This window comes from Motacilla alba, chromosome 1A (assembly GCF_015832195.1).
Source record: "Motacilla alba alba isolate MOTALB_02 chromosome 1A, Motacilla_alba_V1.0_pri, whole genome shotgun sequence".
Taxonomy (NCBI): Eukaryota; Metazoa; Chordata; class Aves; order Passeriformes; family Motacillidae; genus Motacilla; species Motacilla alba.
The window spans coordinates 25,383,048-25,403,955 of NC_052031.1; the positions used below are offsets into that span (position 1 = coordinate 25,383,048).

The following is a 20,908-nucleotide window of genomic DNA, read 5'->3' on the forward strand; positions in this document are numbered from 1 at the left end:
ATCTCTTTTAAACTGAAACTTAGTATTTCCATATTTTAATTTGAAAGATGGTTTTAAATTTAAGATAATATCTTATTTTTCTCACCTATGTTTTATCTTTGGTCATTCATGATCATACAGTGACCAAAACACTGAGCTTCTCTTTTCCTTTTTCATTTAGCTGATAGACATAAGATTAAAATTTTTTTTCTCAATTCTTAAGCAAATGACCATATTTTTTGCTGTATTTTATAACATTTATTATAATTTACTTGCTAAATTAAAATTTTGAAAGATAATAATCCTATGCAACAGCCCAGCCCTCCTGTAAACCGCATCTTCCTATTTTGGTTTTTTGTGAGTAAAATACATGCCCTATGTTACTATGGAAGGCTTAGAGTTTGGCATTTTTTCTTCTTTACCCAGAGTATAGGTTCAGCTGTTTCTAATCAAGAGATATTTTTCTGCATACACCAACACCAATCTTAATTTGCCTCTGAATTTGCATTATTAATTCCCCTTCAGATACTATGCCCTTAAAGCGAGGATTTTCATGGTGCCCTACTCTGTTCTTAAAACATAAATATACATTGATTTGTCTATGATTTCACCCTAAATCTTCTATTAAAAATATTTTATTTAAATTTGGAAATTTGATTATTCCTAGGCATCAAGTCCATAGATATCTGCACACTGAATTACAGCTGCATCAATTTAGGAATCACTTCTGCCAGTACAGAGTTGATTTTGATATTTTTTTTCTCATGTGTTGGGTTACTGTATCGGTTCTCCTCAATACTGTGGAAGCTGTCTTTCCTATTAGATGGAAAGTACATTTATTGAACAAATGGATTTACTGTGAATACTTGTGGGAAAATGTCATTCTTCATTTATACTTCAAGTTCTTGGTAAGATCCTTGAAGCATATCGATGTTGCTGCAACACTGTACAGTTCCTTTTGTATATATTATTATTACACAATTGCTTTTCAAAGTTGCACATAATCAAATAGTAAAGCACTGAAGTAGTGTTTAGTAAATTTTTCACCATTAATTCTACTTCATAAGACCTTCATCTGTCTGTCTCAAGAAAATATTAGAAGCATAAGAAGGCATAAAAAGACCTAGAACATCAAAGTGGCACTTCTTAACCTCCTTCCACAACAGGATGGGCTGATATGCTTTTCCACCAGACTGTGTGATTGCTAAAAAGCAATCAGCATACCTGCTTTTCTTCTGTAGCATTGCTGTGTACTGTGTGATCATTTGGATAATTTTAACACTTTTTAACACAGTTTTACATGTATACATCCCAAGTGACGGCAAACCAAAATCAACACCTATGTTGATCTTGGCATACATTCAGATTCCTGATTAGCTGCCTCCTCATACCTCCAGTAAAGTCAGCTTGCTTGGTAAAGCAACTGGACAAGTATGACATCATAAAATAATGTCTAACAATTAGAAAATGTCAAGAAAATAATTCAATTCACAAAGCAAAATTAATCTGAAAAGTATGTGGAGAAGTTAGCTCAAGGAATGCCATGAATGGCCAGGGAAAGAAATCAAAATTTCACATGCAAAGTTGCATATGCTACTACTAACTGAAAAACCTTCATTGTTTAGTCACAGAACTTTTGTCCAAAAATTTTCTTGACTTTATAATTCTCTGATGAAAGCAAAACCTTTGGCCGAGGAGAAAAAAAAAATTAAAAAAAATAGGGACTTTCCTTAATAATAAATTGTTATTTATTATAATAATAAATATATTATAATAAATATAATAAATTGAACGGTTCTGAAATATCTACCCTCATCTAGAGCGTTCATAGGATATTTTGTTTAGTTGCTTTTTCTGCTTTGGTAATTTCTAAATCGACGTACACTAATGTGTTTTTCAAATTCAAGAGTATCAGGAGAGCCTTGCTTGAGTGGTGTGATCCTAAACTGGCATAATTAGGGCCCTGCCTGGGAGCAGACCCATTAATAGAGCTGCACACTGAGTGGGGACCATTCACACTTTCCCTCTCAGCTCTTCATGAGCTTTTCTGGGCAATGAGCCAGCTGGTAAGAAAATCAGGCTGATCCAACCTGTTGCAAGAGCCTGGAGAAGTGGCTCAAGGGAACCTCCACCTCCCAGCTCTGCAGTGGGACTACTCACACAGCCCAAAGAGGAGCAGCCACAGCCGTGCCTGTTGGCTGTGCTGGGAGGGGCAGCAGGGGGACAGAGCTTTCCAGCTGCTCAAGAAGGCAAATCAACTTCTCAGCAGTCCTTGGGGATTCCTATAGTTCAGAATATAAAAAACAGTCCACTCATCCCATAGACAGCATTATTTCCTGGGGTCAGACAGGCTGTAGATTCTACTGCGGGGGAAGGATGAGTTTGCTGGTCTGCCATGTAAAAGCTGCTCTGAAAAGACCTAGACACTGTCTCTGAAGGTTTGTTCTTCTGAATCGGAATGAAGAACTGAACTGTGTGTTCTCCCTGTACACCTAGTTCTCCAGAAGCACCAGAATCAATAAGAGAAAAAGGGAAAAGGAAGACATTCCAGTGATGTAGGTGGTAATTCCTGGACAGTCACAGTAACAGATTGACACATCAGATTCTGCACAGACATGTGTTCAACATTGAAATGCCTCTTGAAATCCCTGATCACATAATAATCCTAATTAGTATTCTGCACATTCAATACCTGTAAACAGAACTTGCATAATACTTCTTTCCTCTGAATCCAAAATATTTTACAATATTACAACAATGTTGTCAAGATAAAGCAGTGATCTCTGCATCAGCTAGTTGTTTGTGAGATTTTTGTCTCCATTAGATACAGATGAATCTATTATGTGCTAAATTCTGTTAGAAAAGTGCTAGTTAAAATTTTCCCATGTTACAAAGATAAGATTAGCTGGAATATTTTATACTCCTGAAAATGACAATAAGAGATAACACCTCAAGGTGATGCTCATATACTTCAAACTAAAAAGCCATACTAACTAGTGCCACTTTCTTAGTAGATGTATTTTTTTTAATACTGGAAGTTTTCAAGAGTAAAATGGGACTTAAAGTAAATCTGTTATTAGAAGGTTTTACAGCAACCCGGAACATGATGCAAAATATGGGTTTTCATGAGTAGGAAAGGTTGTCAAAGACAGGATGTAAGTCTTTGGAGCACATTTTATCTATATAAGTAAGAACTTCCCAGCAAGTTTGTGATACTGACACTTCCACTGTAAATGATAGAAACAATGTCCTGAGGTTTTTTTTTTTCTTTATTATTGTATTTGTACCTCTTCCTTAATGGATCTCCTGTTCTCCACAGCATATAAGTTTGAACATGGATATTTCTCCTTTCCCTTCCCCCTACACCTTACATAAAAATAACTCCTTGCCTTCTTTCCATCTCTTGGGGTTATCCTTGTCTTTAGAGTGGGTATTACTGATGCAAATTTCTGCACGTCAGAGGATAACTGCATATTCCTCCGAATAGACTTACCAGGGAAAATGGGACTTATGATTTTCCAGCAGCTATCTTCCAAATTTAATTTACCCCAAGCCTCAATGTTTGCTTATATGTAGGCCACACATTTCCTCTAGAATTATACTCGAGAGGGAGAAAGACTGTTTATCACTACTCTCCTCTTACACTACATATTATGCATTTGCATCTTTCTACATCAGTGTTTTCTACCATGTACAAAATCCTCCTACTTCTTATGCTTAGCAGCATGCATTAGACAAACAGAAATATGTAACATGCAGTTTATGAAAAAAAAAGAGTTTTAAACCACATAGATTTATTTCTATTTTTGTTCAATGTAATGCAAGGCAAACTCTCTAAGTTACAACCATAACAAGTTGGTTTTTTTTCTGTTTTTAAAATGGCACATTTTGACTGATATTAAGCATGCACGGTTGAAGTCAAAGTGCATTAAATCAGAGGATATAATTTAAAAGCAGCGGGGTTTGCTTCTTTTTCCCACATTCCCTATTTCTCATCTCTCATCAAGTCCTTATATATGTTTAAAAAAAGTAACTAAAGGTTACAATATTAATGATATGTTTGCTTATTTATTATGTGCAATGAATTTTAAACTCAGGCCCATATGAAGATCCAAAGGGAGATGACCAAACTAGGAGAGAGTAAAGCAAGGAGAGTGGGTTAAAAGAGACTGTGAATATCTTTTCATGCTAAATTTTCATGCTAAATTTTTGCATTTTGAGTGTCTTTAAAAAAGTGTTTCTTCTGATGGTATTCATCAATGAAATAAAAATTAAGTAATTAAACTTAAGTGTATACATTCCCCAAATTTTATCAAATTATTACACTTCAGCGAAGTGCTTATGCTAAATAAACAAAGCTTACCATAACAACTCAACACTCCATACAGCATGATATTTATACAACTGCCTTGGTACACACTGAGCTTAACCCTTTGATTCCAGGAGTCATGATTTCATGACATGCCATCTTCTCATAGAATGCATTTGTAGTGATGCTGAAACAACAAATCTCCTAGCCTGAAGGAAAAAAATATATAACCAATTCATTGTAGATATATTAAACAATGGGGCTGAAGATAATTATCTATTTATTCTCATCAACATAACATTCACAGTCTGACTCTGTGAAAAAAACTACTCCTTTAGAGACATTACTGGGAATAGAAACAACTAGGCAAACAAACAGAATTATAACTGTGCTTATCACCGTTCTATGCAGACAACAACAGTGTGTGTATCATGGACAGATTAGTCTAAGCACAGAGATTGCCTACCTGGAAGGGAAATAATTGCAATGCTGTACACGAATACCCACCAATGGCAGGAAATTGACAGCATTTACCTTTGGGTTATGCTTGTGCTCTCACAGTTCTTGAAGAACCCCAAGTCTTGCTCATAACTGTAAATGTTACATGAAAATAAAGCTGCCAGTATTAAAACTCAAGCTAGATGATACCAGGTTCTTCAGTGGCTCTAAGGACAGTGACTTTCTGCCCTAGGAAAAGGAACTATGTGTTCTAAGAGCCAAGGTTGACATTTTTTCCTGTTATGCCTACTATGGAAATTTGGTGATAAGGAGAGAAATGCTTGAAAGCAATTAGTAAGCTTCACCATGGATCACCATTATAACCAATTCTACAGAAAAGAAAAATATTCTGAAACTAAAAATGGTACTACAAAAATCTTAATCTTACTACAGCAATATTTTACTGGATACACTGTGAAATAGTGAAGGCTATTATCTCATCATATTCAGGTTAACATTACCCACAACTGATCACAAACCCCCATAGCTATTTTGCAATATGTCATTAATCAATGTATGTACTGATTGGACCCATGCAATTGGTGCATCAGGGTAATGAATGGCATATCTAAACATGTTTCAAATACATTTATTCGGATATCTATACATGAAAGTAAAATCACTACCACAATTGGTACTCAAGCTTGTCAAAAGGGATGTTTTTCTTCTTCTGTTTTACATAAGACATGCTAATGGTTATGCCATCTGCAGTGTGAAACCCAGACAAATGTAAATGAAAGTAATAGTAGATCAAGACAAGTGTCTATCCAAAACTGCAATTTTTGCAGGTATTCTGTTAACTCACAATCTAAATATAAGCCTCCTGTCCCTGAAAATATAGGATAACTACTAGTTAAATGTAACTTTTGCATTAGAAACAAAAAGAAAAACTTCTGCTCTTTTACAATAGATCATATAGCTAGTGGTACATTTGTAAAGGCTTTTCATGAGGATACAAAAGACACTCAAATTATTTTAGGAAAATTTCAGCAGCTCCCCTAAAGACATCCCCTCAGTAAAGCACAGTAGAGCATGACTTACCCAACACCCTCTTTTTGCAAAGTTGAGGACACAAATTTGAAGGTTTCTTCAATCAGCTTTCAACTTGCTGATTAGCTAGTAGGTGCTGTAAGTCACTAAAATACTTGATGCATTATGAAACAACAAAGAGAACATAGATAAAAACACCATATGCTACTTTCCCCCCAAAAAAGATGGCCACTAAAATAAATACTAGTTTTTTTCCTCTCTGTCTCATGGAACAATAGAATAGTTTACATCAAACTATAGAGCACAAGATGCATGGCAAGGCTTACCTAATAGCCATATTTGCTTGCAGATGTGTGAGCTAGTTTTAAAGGTTTTATTGCATTTTTACTAGATTTATAAATCTATTCTAACATATCCACAGTTGCCAGATTAGTAAATTGCTCTGAAATGGAGGAAATTAGATATGCACTAATTTTAAAGTAGCTTAAAATATTGGGAGAAGACTGTTTTCTCAATCACAAACAAAAGTCCAAGTATTTTTGCCCTATAACCTTCAATTTTGTCTTATAAAGCTTATACAAATTTAGTAATTTCTACTGATATAAGATTTTGGCTAAAGTTATCATTAAATTTGCCACAAGAAAATCATAATGCTGTACAATTTTATGAGAGTATTTGGTCAAACAGGCAACATGATGATCAAAATGTGAGTTCCCACTATATGATGAACAATGAACAGTAAGAGACAGAAATAGAAAAGCTCAAAGGACTCAAGTCCAAAATCTTTATACATTCTTTTCACTAAAAAAAGAAAATTGAAATGTAGCTTGTGCTCATACCTGAATTTACATGGTATTTGATACATAAAACCAAAGTCTGGGAGCAAATTCCAGTTTTCCCCTCCTTTAAAAATGAACCAAATGAAGCGTTCAAGGCCAATAAGAGACACTATGTACACACTGATGATGAAAGAAAAGTTGGAAACATAAGCAATAATCTAGACTTTAGGGCACATGTAACAATCCTGAAAATAAAATTATTTGCTTTAATTTCTTCTTCCTGGCTCTCAAGTGTGACTCATGACATGCTGATGCCTCCTGGGAAACGATACAGCACCAAGCTGTAGCAAGCCCTAGCATTCAAAGGGCAACAGGCCATAGTTAGTGTTTTAAGAGCATGAAAGCACAAGACTCCCTGTCTTCATCTCATCATCCTCTGGGTTCTGCCTTTGCCTCCAAACATCATTTTCTATCATTTCAACAATGCTTACCACAAACAGTGCACCCCCTGACTTCTTCAACCGTGAAAAGAAAGTTTGGGAATGGGTGGAGAATGTGAAAAGAGAAGTCAGTAGCTCCTGGACTGTGCTGGTTTAAAAGGTGGAGGATTAAAGTAAGAAAAAATATGGAAAACATATACTGGGAAAATACCACTATTTATGCCTGTTTCATATACTTTCCTTGTTGCCTGGCGCTGGCCAGTTTAGAGACAGAACACAGGGCTAGATGGATCTTGTACACTCCTTATACAACCCGTGTTATCTTTCAGAATGAGGAGATAGCAGAATGAAGCACTTTCACAATATTCATTGAATCAACCATTTTCATGGTTCAACCCTTCAAGGTCACTAATTCCACTTTAAAAACTTAAAAAATCCACATAGTTCATGAGCTTCTACCTTTAGGGCTACTCTTCTTATGTGCCTTCAGTGCAGAAGGTATTTGATACAAAGCAAATGTGAATTTGCACTTACAAAGCAAAGTCAAGGGTGAAGAGTGGGAAGTTGAGACGGTCCTCAGGACTCAGCCTCAGCCAGGAGTGGACTACAACTACAGTATGGCAGGATGCCATCATGTCATGTTTTCCTTTTTTCCATTTTCTTTAGTCATATTCTTAAATCCTTGTTTGGTTCTGAGCAAATAAATAAAACCTTAAAAGTGTATTTGAAGAGAGCTGATCAGGAATGTGGAACTGTTTGCTGTGTCCAACACTGCTCTACCAAGTTTCACAAAGAAAAGGAGGCAATGTGAATCACATTCAGAAATTGCACAAGTGAACAAATTTCACAGCATTTCCCTGGTGGAGAAAAAAAATACATTCTAGTGCCTGGGGTCCTCCATTATGCATGACAAAAACTAAAAATGAGATAAAAACACCCTACTCCATCAGAAAACAGGGGAAGTCCTGAGAGAATAAATGCACACCCAGAAAAATAGATGTGAGGAAGAGAATTGTAGGATTTATACTTTTTTAACTTCCTGAACAAAATAAAATTGTCTGCAATAAAATGTAATTCAGCAGTTAAGCACCCATATTTGGTCTATATACAAGAGAGAACAAGTTTTGTCAGCAGAATGCAATTTGATATGGAACTCTGCATTAGGAATAAATGATTAATATCATAAAAATACCATACTGATAAAATTTTCTAGGAATTAAACTCTCTTTATGTTTTTACTAATGCATTTAAAATTACTTTTCAATAGCAGAACTTCTGTTTACTCATTCACAATCTAAAGCCCAACAACATCCTAATGTGAAATTTCATGACATATGTTTTTTTCTAAAATGGCAGAAGCAGCTTTCATAATTTCATGCACTTGTGTTGGTAAGTTTCTGAACACTTCTCTGTCACTTAGGTATAGTATCTGTGAGGTATTTAGCGTTCCTCTTCTTTTTCACAGATACTGTTTTGCTCCTAGTCTTAACATGCTTTTACAACTTAAACCATGTACATATAAAAATCACATACCAATCCTATAACATGTCTGTAAAGAATTAATGTACCACAGTTACTGAACTCAGACTTCGTCTCAGACCTTTTAAGCATGTACAGCCACAAAAGGCTTTTGTATCCTGCAGTGCTTTTTCCCTGTGAAGTCAGCAGCAGGAAGCCCATGACCAGCAGCAGTGAATATGCACACACACGGGTTAGAGGACAGACTGCCACACACCCCTGACGTGTCAGCGTGCTCGGCACTCTTCCCTGACACTAAGGTCCCAAAAGCAAGGAGACTTCACTAACCTGCAGCGGTCTCTGTTTCTCACTGCCCTTAGGAGATTTCAGTCCACTTGTCTGTTGCTGTAAAAGCAGCTGCCTTGCTGCCTGGAGTGCCTAAAAGTAAAAAAAAAAAAAAAAAAAAGAAAAAAAAAGAGGTAAATAAATTCGACCAATTCCTAGAAAGAAATCAGTTACTCATTGCTAATTTTAGGTAAAAGTCCAATTGAATGAATAAAATCCCCTCCTATTCGATTTGTATTTGCTAGATTTCAGGCATCAGAGTTGTTTTTTTTTCACTTGAAACATTAAAAAAATATTCTGAAAGTACATATATAAGACTTCACTAGAATTTATGGATGTACATGAAATCCTGCAGGAAATAAAGTTAATTTGTTTGAAGTGCTTGAAGAGGAAAAATCATAAACTGCATCAATAGCCTCATTTCCACAAGGAACTTGTCTTTGAGTGTTCAACTAAAATGCCCACTCCCTTGCAAATTATCATTCAATTTGCATTTTCGTATTACAATTTGAAGTAAAAGCAAGTAGACTTCAAGTGTTACCAGAAGCTGTAATTAAATTTGACAAATCAACATCAGATTATCTTGAAAGTGAATTAATAAGGATATTCATTGAAGATTAAAAACACTTTTTGTACTTACAATTCAAGGAGAAACCTCTCCTTTGACAAAAAAAGAGTACAGTTTTAATGCCAAATAAAAATGAGTGGTTTTAATTTGCATTCTTAGGAAAATCAGAGAACAAAGAAATTATTACTCAACCAACCAGATCAGGCTCAGGGATGACAGTATACCAATCAAAATAGAAGATGTTTTCATTTATTTTACATTTTCATTCCAACTCAGCCAAATACAGTTAAACATATGAGATGTAAACAAACATTCTACCTACCAGAAGAATGCTAATCCATATTATTTTTCCCAATAAAATTATTTGTTAAATATCAAGTGTTATAAAGTGATACTTATTTAGAAATGGAGAAAAAAAAAAAGCAAAACTAAAAAACGAGATTCAAAACATTTCCACTAAAACTAGCTGGAGAACTCATTTTTTACCCTCAGAAAAATCAGCTCAATAAATAGCAGTTATAGCTTTACAATACATCACACTATTATTTCTGTTATTAAAACCTACTGTAGATGGAATGTACTGCAACAAATGCCATTTGATCAATGTCGCCTAAAATAATAAAGATTCTCAACTGATAAAGAAAGGTACAGTTTTGATTAGACTCAAATGAGCTGGTTTTTAAGATAGTTTCTAGTATCCATGACAACAGTTGCTTTGACAAGATGTGCATATGGCATTACACTGCCAGCTGGTGTGAACAATGTTTGAACTACTGCATTGAGATGCTGAGCAAACAGAAAAAGTTGCCACGTCTTAACCCTCAGGGAAGGCAGTCATCCCCTGATCAATTATGAAAAGACAGAGAGAGGGCTGCTACAGTCTGGCTCCAAGCAAGTTTTCTGAGAAGGCAGGCAGACATAGAAAACCAAAGTAAACAAAGTGAATGCACTAGTACCATCTCCTAACAACATTGATTTGTCTCCCCATAGAAAGCCCTGGTACAAAGTTTGCAGAGCAGACTTTTAACATTTGGAGACATTCCCACAACAATCCCTGTATTGTTTCATCAAATTCTCAAGTAATTACAGGTCAGCTACACAAAGGGTATACATTCCTCTAAACCTAAGCAATGAGACACACAGAACTATATTCTCTCTGCCAAAAATAAACAGAAGTTAACATATTTAAAAGTGCACTTGAAATATTTTGTTACCAAGGAACCACTGGGTGCATGATCTCTTCTTGAGCATATCCTAAAGGACAGTATTTCTCTGCCTGAGATCAGAGTTAAATGCATTTGTTGATTTCAGGGGCACCAGGATTTGGTCCCAACTTTTTGCAGTGGTTCAAGCAAAACCAGATTAAAACCATGAACAGAAGATACGTGGCAGATTTGTATTCCTTAATCTCTAGTGATCTCCAAAAGCAAAACTTGAATGGGAGCAAGAGAACTATTGTACTCCTGAATTCATGAGAGACTGTAGATGAAAACTAACCTCACCACTTGGGGTGATACTGCCAGGAGAATGAGAGAAGAGATCTGGAGTAAGAAGAAATGGAAAAAAACCATAGAGACAATAATCTTTTATTTTTGGCAGTTGTAGAAATCCTAATCTTCCTCAGCAGCAGTGTCTTCACATCAATACAATAAAACAAGCCAGTAAGCATCCGGTAAATCTGTACATTTACAGTACTTGAAAATTAGAGAATTGTAGTCTGCTGTAGCTTAGATTTAATCTAGACTGATTTCAAATTGTGGCTAGCATACTCCCGTGGAATGAGCCTAAGAAAGTATGACTTCCTACAGCTAACTACAAAAAGAGTCACTTCATGAAAAGCAAGGCAGCACAACAGGATATGCTTGCATAAAAGGCTCTACTACTTAAACTATTTTGATTCATATGTGCTGGTTGGGATATCTCTAAAGGAGTAAAGGCTTATCTTTTAATACAGAATGTCTTATAAATGATGACTACCTGAATACTTCAGTGATCTTATTGTGGCAGTTTAGATTATTGTAAACACAGGAGATAGAAGAAGAACAGAAAACAATTTCAAGAGATCAGAGATGATTTAAAACTCATAAGGAGAAATCACTGTCAGCCTTTGTTCTTAGAGCAGTCATCATATAGTACTTTTTTCTCCAAGTGTGCTGCTTAACTTTACATTTTGCTACATGGTAAACAACCTCTCAGAAGCACTGTTAATTTCAAAACATTATTACTGACATTATTCATAGTGGAAGATCATGAGATTATAAAACATTAGTTCTAAAAATTCATTTGCTGCTATTAAATCTTTGCAAAACAAATTGACAACTTGAAAGTATCTTACAAAATTCATAGTTTAACATCTACACTTCCAGTAAACACCCATCCCATGTATCATTTATAAATTTTTCTGACAATAACTCGTGATCTAAAAACAGTGTAATGAGGACAAAATAACAGACGCTTATAAATCTGACAAATCAAATTTATGTTGAGTCCCACCTCATGTTAAATGCAGAAAGAACAGATTTAAGGGCACTCAAAATTGTATCTAGTTCCCAATAACACTTGTTTCAAATTTAGTAGAAACTTTTCCTTAATTTTCTAAATTAGTAAAACTATTAAAAAAAATCCAGTGTAGATAAAAGCAATAAAAAGAACGGAGGATTAGAAATTATTTTAATTACAGAAATGAAAATTATTGTGATGCTTTAAGTAATGGCTATATAGGAAGGAAAATTTGGGCATATGGTTTCCAGAACTCACTGTGACTTCGAGTAAAGTATTTATTGGGAACAGTACTTCTTAATATTTACTACGAGGCTTTGGCATAGCTAAAACATGAGCAGAACAGAAATGAAAATAATTGCGTATAACTCACACTATTAAAGTTGATAAATTGTGGTAGACTTTGCTGTTTGTTGGCAATATTACTAGGAGATATAACTTCCTTTAATATGTATTCCAAACCCTTCTGTTTGATCTAAGCATAATTCAAAATTATTTTTAAAATGTTACCATTTTAATAAAGTGAAAGCTGTCACCTAAAGATGGTAAGCTTATTACTCTGTTTTTTAGAAATTAAATATATGTGTATTTTTAGGAAACAGATGTCACTCATATCCTTCCTTTAAAACTAGGAATGTTTAACCTATCAGCCTGTTGCATTTGAGACGTTAAAATGAAAAATGACATCTATGCCCATTAATATCGTCAATGTATAAACAGCACAGCGTGACACATTCTTGAGAGCTGAAGGCTACAAAATCTCTCTGAAACATAAATAACAAAGCACTCAGAAGGATATTTGATGTTGATATTCATCTCTGAGAAAAACACTGCTGCCTGGGCTTCTTATGAAAATAGATGCAGCCCAAATGGATCTCCTGTAATTGGTTTCAGATAGCGAGGTCAAAAGAAATATGATACAAGAAACTATTATGTGGAACAGGCGAAACAAGAATGTTTATACAGGCACTCCCTATTTATACTGACAAGAGGTGTATACTCTGCAGATAACCAAAACACTTGCCAGAAGTCGACCAGATTCTTTTCTTTCCTAATTCTGAATACCTATTTTATTTTTTCAAATGACTGCATACCCTAACATTCCTGCTGAACGTAAAATAACTTTCTGAACATCTAAGTTTCCAAATGGCTGAATATGTCAAGCGAGAGTCATCTCACTGGTAGCACTATGCAACCGAAACATATCAACATGCTAAGCTGGATTTAAGGCCAAAGACTGCTCTGCACTGGTTGAATAACAAGTTAACCAAATGATTACACAGCTACATTTATTATAAGAAACACTTCAGGAGAACCTCTGACCCTTATAACCTGCTCGGGGCCTATTCTCTGGCTGGCTCCCAACAAGAATCCCAGCTATACCCATAGTTGTAAAAAACCCTCAGAAGATAGTGACTGAAAGACAACGTTGTTTAAGTCTTCCTAATAGCACTCAAATGATATGGCTAAACCTTTGTCTCTCACTGATTGTGTTTGCCCAGAAAGTTCTCTAGTGAATATCAGAGTCAGTCAGCACAGGAGCTTATAATCTTTCCAAATGGAGTAGCAAAGCAGCAAGATTCAAAGAATCTTGAATTTAGGATTATCCAACTCCTTTCCAGCAGCAGTTTCTCCAGAAGGCTCGACAGAGAAAGCAAACTCCCACATTCCCCAATGAAAAACACTCTTTTTTCTCTAAGCCACACAAAGAAAATTAAGGAAAAATGTGCCATACTGGAAAGCCCACCTGCATGTAACAGAAATCCAAGCCACATAAGCTGTCTGATTTTACCTACAAGAGATAGACTGAACAATTTTTACAGAGTTTGCCAATAGAAGTAAACCAGATAGCTAAGGCTGTTGGCACCTATCTTAAGGAATATATTACCTAAAAAACTAGATATTCCCTAAGAAGGATTTCAGTCAATTACTCTCTCAACATCAGACTATGCCAATACTCAAACAAAGAAAAGGTTCTTCTGTCTTCTACATCTAGATTAGGGCGCCTTGCCCAGTAGTAGAACACAAAACTGGAAGAGATTCAAATGTTTGAAACTATAGTATGCTCCAGAAGAAGAGGCAATAGTCTTTGACACTGTATTACAAACCCAAGTATTCCTACCAGGGGGCTGCTAGACAGGAGGACAAGAAGTGGTAGTGCCCACCAAATGCGGCAGCAAGCTCAACCCTAATTGGGGGATTTAGTGAACATTGACTATGTTTGAAAACATCTCCTACATTAACACTACAGGAATTTGTGCAAATGATTGCCTGGCTCTTGGATCCCCAGGCTGCCCAGCTTTTCCAAGGCTGGGAAAATTCTTCATTTGTTCAGGACAGCAACTCTTCATGCTTGGAGAATTTCAAAATAAAACAGCAGAGCACATTGAGGGTTGGGGGCAAGTAGAAAAAGACATTCTGGATCACAGTTTAACTTACATACTTACATTCCTCAAGTGCTTCAGCTCGGAAAACATAAGAATATCTCTGGATATGGCTCTTGTTTCCTTGGACTAAAAGCACTTTGCTGTTGGCTGGTTGGCTGCTTAGCAGCAAGGGTGATGGGGTGTGTCTGTGGTTTGTTTTCTTAGGCTGATACTGCCAGTTTCAGCATACTGAGACTGATTTTGATTCAGATTTGTGGTCTTCCCAGCAACACAAATGCCAGTAGAAGAAATGATGCTCAATCTACCTGAGCTTCTGTTCTATCCTGATGTTATCCAGGATTAATTTTCAGTTGAAGAGAAAAAGTAACAGTAATAAAGTGATAAATGCAACATGAAGTCTTATAATGCTGTTTAATAAAAGGAAATTAATCACATAATTTTCATAAACCTATTTTCAAACAGCAATCTATCAGAGAGAAATTATGCATCTGTAGTTATTGACCTTTCATTTCACCATGACTGATTTGTAATTAGACTAGTTTTGTGAAAAATAATAGTTAATTACCAGATTTTTTTCACTCTAATTGTTCTGGCATTTTTTTCTTCTTGTTGTTGTTGTTTAGTTGTGGTTTTTTTTGTTTAGTGTCTTCCTTTTTTTTTCCTGTGTGAAGGACGCTAAATAAATACAAGGCACTAGGAATTAGCAGTTTACATATTTCATTTTATAAAGCCAATTTAGCTTCTCTCCCTATAACCCAATTTAACAGATTCTAAAGACTTCTGCAAAAACAACTCTTTAATTTTCCCTGCCCATTATTTGACTGACCAAGAACTAGAAACAAAACACCCATAACAGTTACATGCTTCAATTCCTGGCAGCATTAGCAGGAATGTCTTCCCTGTAGACACAGACTGCACTGGTCATTAGGGCTCCATGTCAGACCATGCTTAACACGGTGCCTGACAGCAAATCCAAATGCTTTCTCCAAAGCTCAAACCAGCTGAAGAATGCAAATGTCAAGGTTAGGAGAGATGGGGGCACACAACACCAAAGTTTTGCTTGAACCTGACAATCTCCTTTCTTTCATCCCACATATCTGAACTTAACTTTCCTTTTGTACACACAGAAGCAAACAATCTATTTTTACTTCTTTCCTACTCCTTACATTACAAAGTGACTAACTGAATTCATTAAATTAAAAAAAAAAAACAAAACAAAACAAACAACAAAACAGTGCACACATAAAAAACCAGCAATCCAAGCTCACAAATATTCTGACACTGCTATATTCTTCCATGAGATGTGACTTTTAAAAGATTGGGACATGTAATAGTTAAATATGAGAGCTAATCTCTTAGTTCTACACAAAAAAAAAAAAAGTGGTAATGGTGGCACATACCAGATTTCCACATGAAAACTGGTATGATCTATTTCCAATGAAAATCTGCTAACTGATATAAAAAGCTATTTAAGTGTCCAGGCAAAGAAAAAAAATCCATGCAGCTATCACATGCATGAAGCCAGAAATAAAAAAATACTTAAAATGATTGTAAGTTTATATAATATTATGCATATAGATAGAATGCATACATACACAGGATTTGAAAGGAGTTGGTAAAAAAAAAAAAAACATTCTTTCAAGTTTGTCCATTGTAGACATTTCCTTATTGGCTGTGAAACCTACTTTCACTTAAAGCAGTCAGAAACAAAGCAGTGTTGACTTGGGTAGAATAAGAGAGGATTTGATAATTTATAAATAAGAAAGGAAGTGATGCAAGTTAAATCAAGGGCAGCCCCATGGGTATTAAGATAAAAATTCGGAGCAACTTTGGGCGTGGGAAGAAACAGAGTACCAAAGGAAGCATTACAACTGTTAGAAGGTTGTTAGAAGGCAAGAGGTTTAACAGATAGACATCTGAAAGGAAATTTTAAAATTAAAGACAATGAATTAAACATGGAGATTATTCATCAAATTATTAACAAAAAATCATGACCAAGATATAAACTAAACCAAGAAGTGAGGTAGATACAAACCAGAAGGAAGCACACACTCTTAACATTTTGTTCTGGCCAACAACAAGATTCCCAGAATAGAACCTCAAGTTTGAGAGGACAGATCTGAGGACTGATTAATTTTGTTAAGCAATACAGAGAGGTAAAATAACATGTGAAGAATAAATGCCAAAACAATTTTACACTAAAATAGCCCTAGCCATTTAGAAGTCAGAAGGAAATACGTCTATCTCTACAATTTATTTTCAATTAAATTACATTCTGCACTCACTGGTAAAGGAGTGCTGACACCAAGTATCAGAAACACAGATTCCTCATCCAGATACTCTCCTTGCAAGCTAGTTACCAAAACTACCCATCAAAGAAAATGGATCTGTATGCTACCAAAATTTAAAAAAATACAGTAATTGTACTAATCAAACTCTCTCAGCCAATCCAAGTGTGAGAAATTACATATCCATTGAAGAGCCACTGATTGAAAGGGCTCCAAATATTTGAATGATAACAATCTGATTTACCACTGTCCCTACAAACCCATATCCCGAGGAATGAGTGAGACTGTAACCATGAAAGGAAATATTATCAAGATGGTCATATCAAGCTTTTAGTGTATGGGAGGAAGGCACAAAAGCCATTACTGAAATATCCAGCTGATTATCAGTGGAGAAGAAAAAGGTCATGACTGGGTTTCACATTTGATATTATAAATTTAGAGAATGCTTTAAATAGTTTTAATAGTTCTAATTATTGACTTTTAGTGCTTACAAGAGCATAATTTGAAGAAATCTTAAATTTAATACATATAGCTGTAGTGAAAACCATGCATTGAAGACATTAAAAAAACCAAAAAAACAACAAAACAAACAACCTGACATATGATTATGATAAAAGCAACTGGGATATAAAAATAGAAGTGCCATACAAAACAGATATTTCCTCTATTTGCCTCAACCTTCTAAAGACTCAGTTAGTGAAATGTCCCAGCTTGGGACACAATGGCTCAAAGAAGTGGATCATTTTACCAGTAGCCAGATACGAATGGTAATAACAATGTCTATGAGAATAGCCAACATATGGGATGGCAGAAGTCTAATCATAAAAGCAGGAATAAACCCCAACCCTAAAGAGGTAACTGTCATCAGCAAGTTCTTGCACAGAACAAATTAACTGTATTCCATGGGAAATGCAAGCAAAAATGGCCTTAACCTGAATTCAGGGAGATTTAATTAAATTTAGGAAGAAACTTTCCAATGGTAGAGCAGGGGCGGAGTACCATAAATTATGTACATGCTGCAAAGTCATTATCACTGGACCTGTTCAAGAACCATCTTAAAGAACAGTTGAGAGCACAAATTCTGCTCTGGGACACAGATCTTTAGAAGTGTCTCACAGCCCTGTTTAATTTGGTTGTGTGGCTCCTGTGAAAGCATGCCAAGTTCGGATTACTGTGATGTCTTAACACCTTGCTACATTTCAAATAACACCATGTTCTCATAAACTGAATATCATGAAGCTCCAGCATGGTTTGTTTCCATGGTGAGCTAACAGCAGAGGATCAGCAAGAGCTGCACATACAGAGCTGCTCTTTGGAATTTTCTGACCTTACATGACCACTTTTGTGTTTATGAGACTATCCTTGAAATTTTGGACTGAACGGAGAAATAGTGTATACAGAACAGGAGATGGCTTAGAAATAAATGCTCTGTGCCCTAACTGCAGTCAGAGCCCCTGATCAGGATTCTTGTGTCCTCACCTCCAAGTATGGACACAACAGTAGCAGAAAACAGTATTTTCTTGCTATTACAATTTTTACTAGAAACAACAGAGATGTGGCTGGAATGGAGAACTAAAAAGAGGAGAGAAAAATAAGGCAAGAATGAAGGTCCAAAGCATCACTAGATCAACTTAAGTCAGACAACTTCAAAAATTAAAAAAAGAAGCAAAAACAAACTGATCCATTTTTGGCCATGTTTTTAATGAACTAATTTGATCCAAAGTCACTATGTAATCTCCACCACATTAAAAATCAGTCTATATTGCTAAAGGTAAATCAGCTGAACTGAAATCCTACTGCACATATTTTTTATTTTTTCTTATGGAATTTTTGTAATGCTTTCTAAAACTTCAGTTAACATAAACTATACTTAATACTTTCTAAAACTTTAGTTAACATAAACTATACTAACAGAACATATTCAATAAAAGAATGATTAGGGGAAGCAAAAATAAACATGAATGTAAACAGGCAATATAACAATAGCCATTTTATTTGCAATCTTTCAAGGCTTTTGAGAAACCATATTTAAGAGACAAAGGAGGAGCTTGGTCTGCAATTAAAAATCAAAAAAAAAAACAGTAAAAACTTGTCTTGATATGAGATTAAAGTAAATTATTCAAATAGCAGCCCATTTCTAGACACTGAATTTATCAATGGTGTCATTGGGCAATAGTTCTGAATAGTTCTGAATAGCTCTGAATAGTTCTGAAATGTGTTGAAAACAAAAGGTCTGACCTAAACTCCTTGGAATAATTCTGAGCACTAAAATCTGGGACTAAGTGTGGACAGTGAAATGCCAGAGGAAGCTCTGTTTCATGATCACAAATTGGTTTACATATTTGTATAAAACACGTATGTTTTATATGTTTATATAAAACATGTAAGTGCTATCTGCATTTGCAGTCTACTCTGACCTGCTTGAATTATTACAATTTCAGCTCTTCTCTTGGACTGCTTATCTAACTTTTAACTTTTTGGTGCATTTTGTGATGATCTAGGAGGCACAATGCAACACACAGACACTTCTGTCTCTGAAGAATACCAACCTTCAGGTTCTTGCTGTAGTTGGCAAGTGAATTGTATGTTTTGAAGGATAGCCTTAACAGGCTACCGTGTAGACAGTGCTACTGAGAAAGCACCCTCCACTTTGGGGACTTTTAACAGTGAAGATTATAAAAAGAGTGAAATGACAAAGAGCTTTAATTTTAAGCTAAAATGCAAGTATAGAGAGACAGGCAAATGTCCTCAGGCTCATCATCCCAATTTCAGTTCTTGTGAGGACATCTAGTAGGAAGTATATTCTTTATGATTAGAAACTTGCAGGAATGAAAAAGAAAAGACCTGAAGCTATTAAAATTGTTTTGCAGAAGAGGAATAAAGAAATTTTGCAAATCCCAGGGCATTTAGGTGCTGGAGAACCGATAGGAACTGTGCAAGGAATTCCCAAGTAATATACATGAGCAATGCAACAGGTTAGACATTTGAATTAAAAGGTAGATGTTTCTATCACACTTCATCAAACTCACCCAGGAAAAAATGATCCTTTTTTATACTGCCTTGGCATCTACAGTAATCTTCCTAAACAGCAAGCTAATCAAGGAATTATAATCATGAATATGCTCAGGGGCATTATCACCTTTAAATGCATTTGTAAAAGGAGACACACCCAGGTATGATGGTGCCAAACACATGTAATACTTCACATCAGTATTCTGGCAACAGACTGTAAAAAGTTCCTCTGAACCATGCATTACACAATCGCTATCACTAACATGCACATAAAAAAAAGCATTTGCAATCTAGCACATGATCAAAGTATGCTGGAAATTAAGTTTAGATATAAATTTTACTCCATATATTTCTTCAAATATTTTTTACATATATCAAAACTTAATAATCAGCTTTTATTTTTTCAGTCCTCTGTCACGTCATCAACTTACTAAGGTCTAAGCTCAGTCACTAGTCTTCTCTTCTAAAGACACTCCTCTTTACACATTGCACAGAGCTCACATTTCATGTCCTAGAAATATTTTCCAGATTCTCCTTCCTACAATACTTCCTTTTTCCTTCTTGGTACATTTTAAACCTCAGAAAACTGTAACTATATTGCCTTTTAATTTAATTTACTAGGCACGATGCAGTGCATCTTCTTTGTGAACACTTATCTATCTTACTAGATCATCACTTCTTCATACCATGAGTTTCAAGTATCACACAAAACATGGATCTATTCCTGACTAGATATCTCAATACTAGTACAGGGTTACAATCTACAATAAATTTTAATTTAGTTTAGAAATTTTGTCATCTATTAGAGATGGATTTTTTTTTATTTTTCAGGATAAAATACAGATAATTTCATCTCTGAGATTTGGGAAAAAATACATGACAGACATCAGAGTATTATAGTATTTTTAGTCAGAAGGCCTTGTCTTTTATGAGAAAGCCTTCTGGATAATGCCTATCCATCTACTGCAATTCCCAAGGATCTTCCTGTGCCATAGGACAGTAGACTAAAGAACAAAAACAGGAGAGAAACTATTTTATGTGAAGACTTTGGGATGGCTTTGAAATACTTTCTGGAGCACAGTTTATGGCATAAGGCTTATGCTGCTACCTGAAGAAAGAGCTGTTGCCAGCAGGTGAAACAATCTTTGATTTTAGATGAATGTCAGAGGTTCTCACCCTCTTCTCCAGCAATCCCCAGGTTCATTAATAACACTAAGACATGAACCCTGCAAGGACTTTTATGTATAGAGTTACAAAAACTATAGGGAATGCATTAATAAAAAAGGTATGATGACAATATCACTTTACCAACTCTCTCAGGCTTCACCTACACTAAAAACTGGAGAGTAACTGAGA

At 35.4% G+C, this 20,908-nt stretch overlaps 1 protein-coding gene across 24 annotated transcripts in view; it reads right to left on the reverse strand.

The window, feature by feature from the left end:
• The window catches only part of FOXP2 (forkhead box P2), a 405,492-nt gene that overhangs the window by 113,802 nt on the left and 270,782 nt on the right, over nucleotides 1–20,908 (reverse strand). For all 24 annotated transcript variants that reach the window (XM_038153687.1, XM_038153686.1, XM_038153685.1 and 21 more), the window contains one exon: nucleotides 8,802–8,891. In XM_038153687.1, the coding sequence (XP_038009615.1) occupies nucleotides 8,802–8,891 (90 nt within the window). The remainder of the gene's footprint in view (nucleotides 1–8,801; nucleotides 8,892–20,908) is intronic.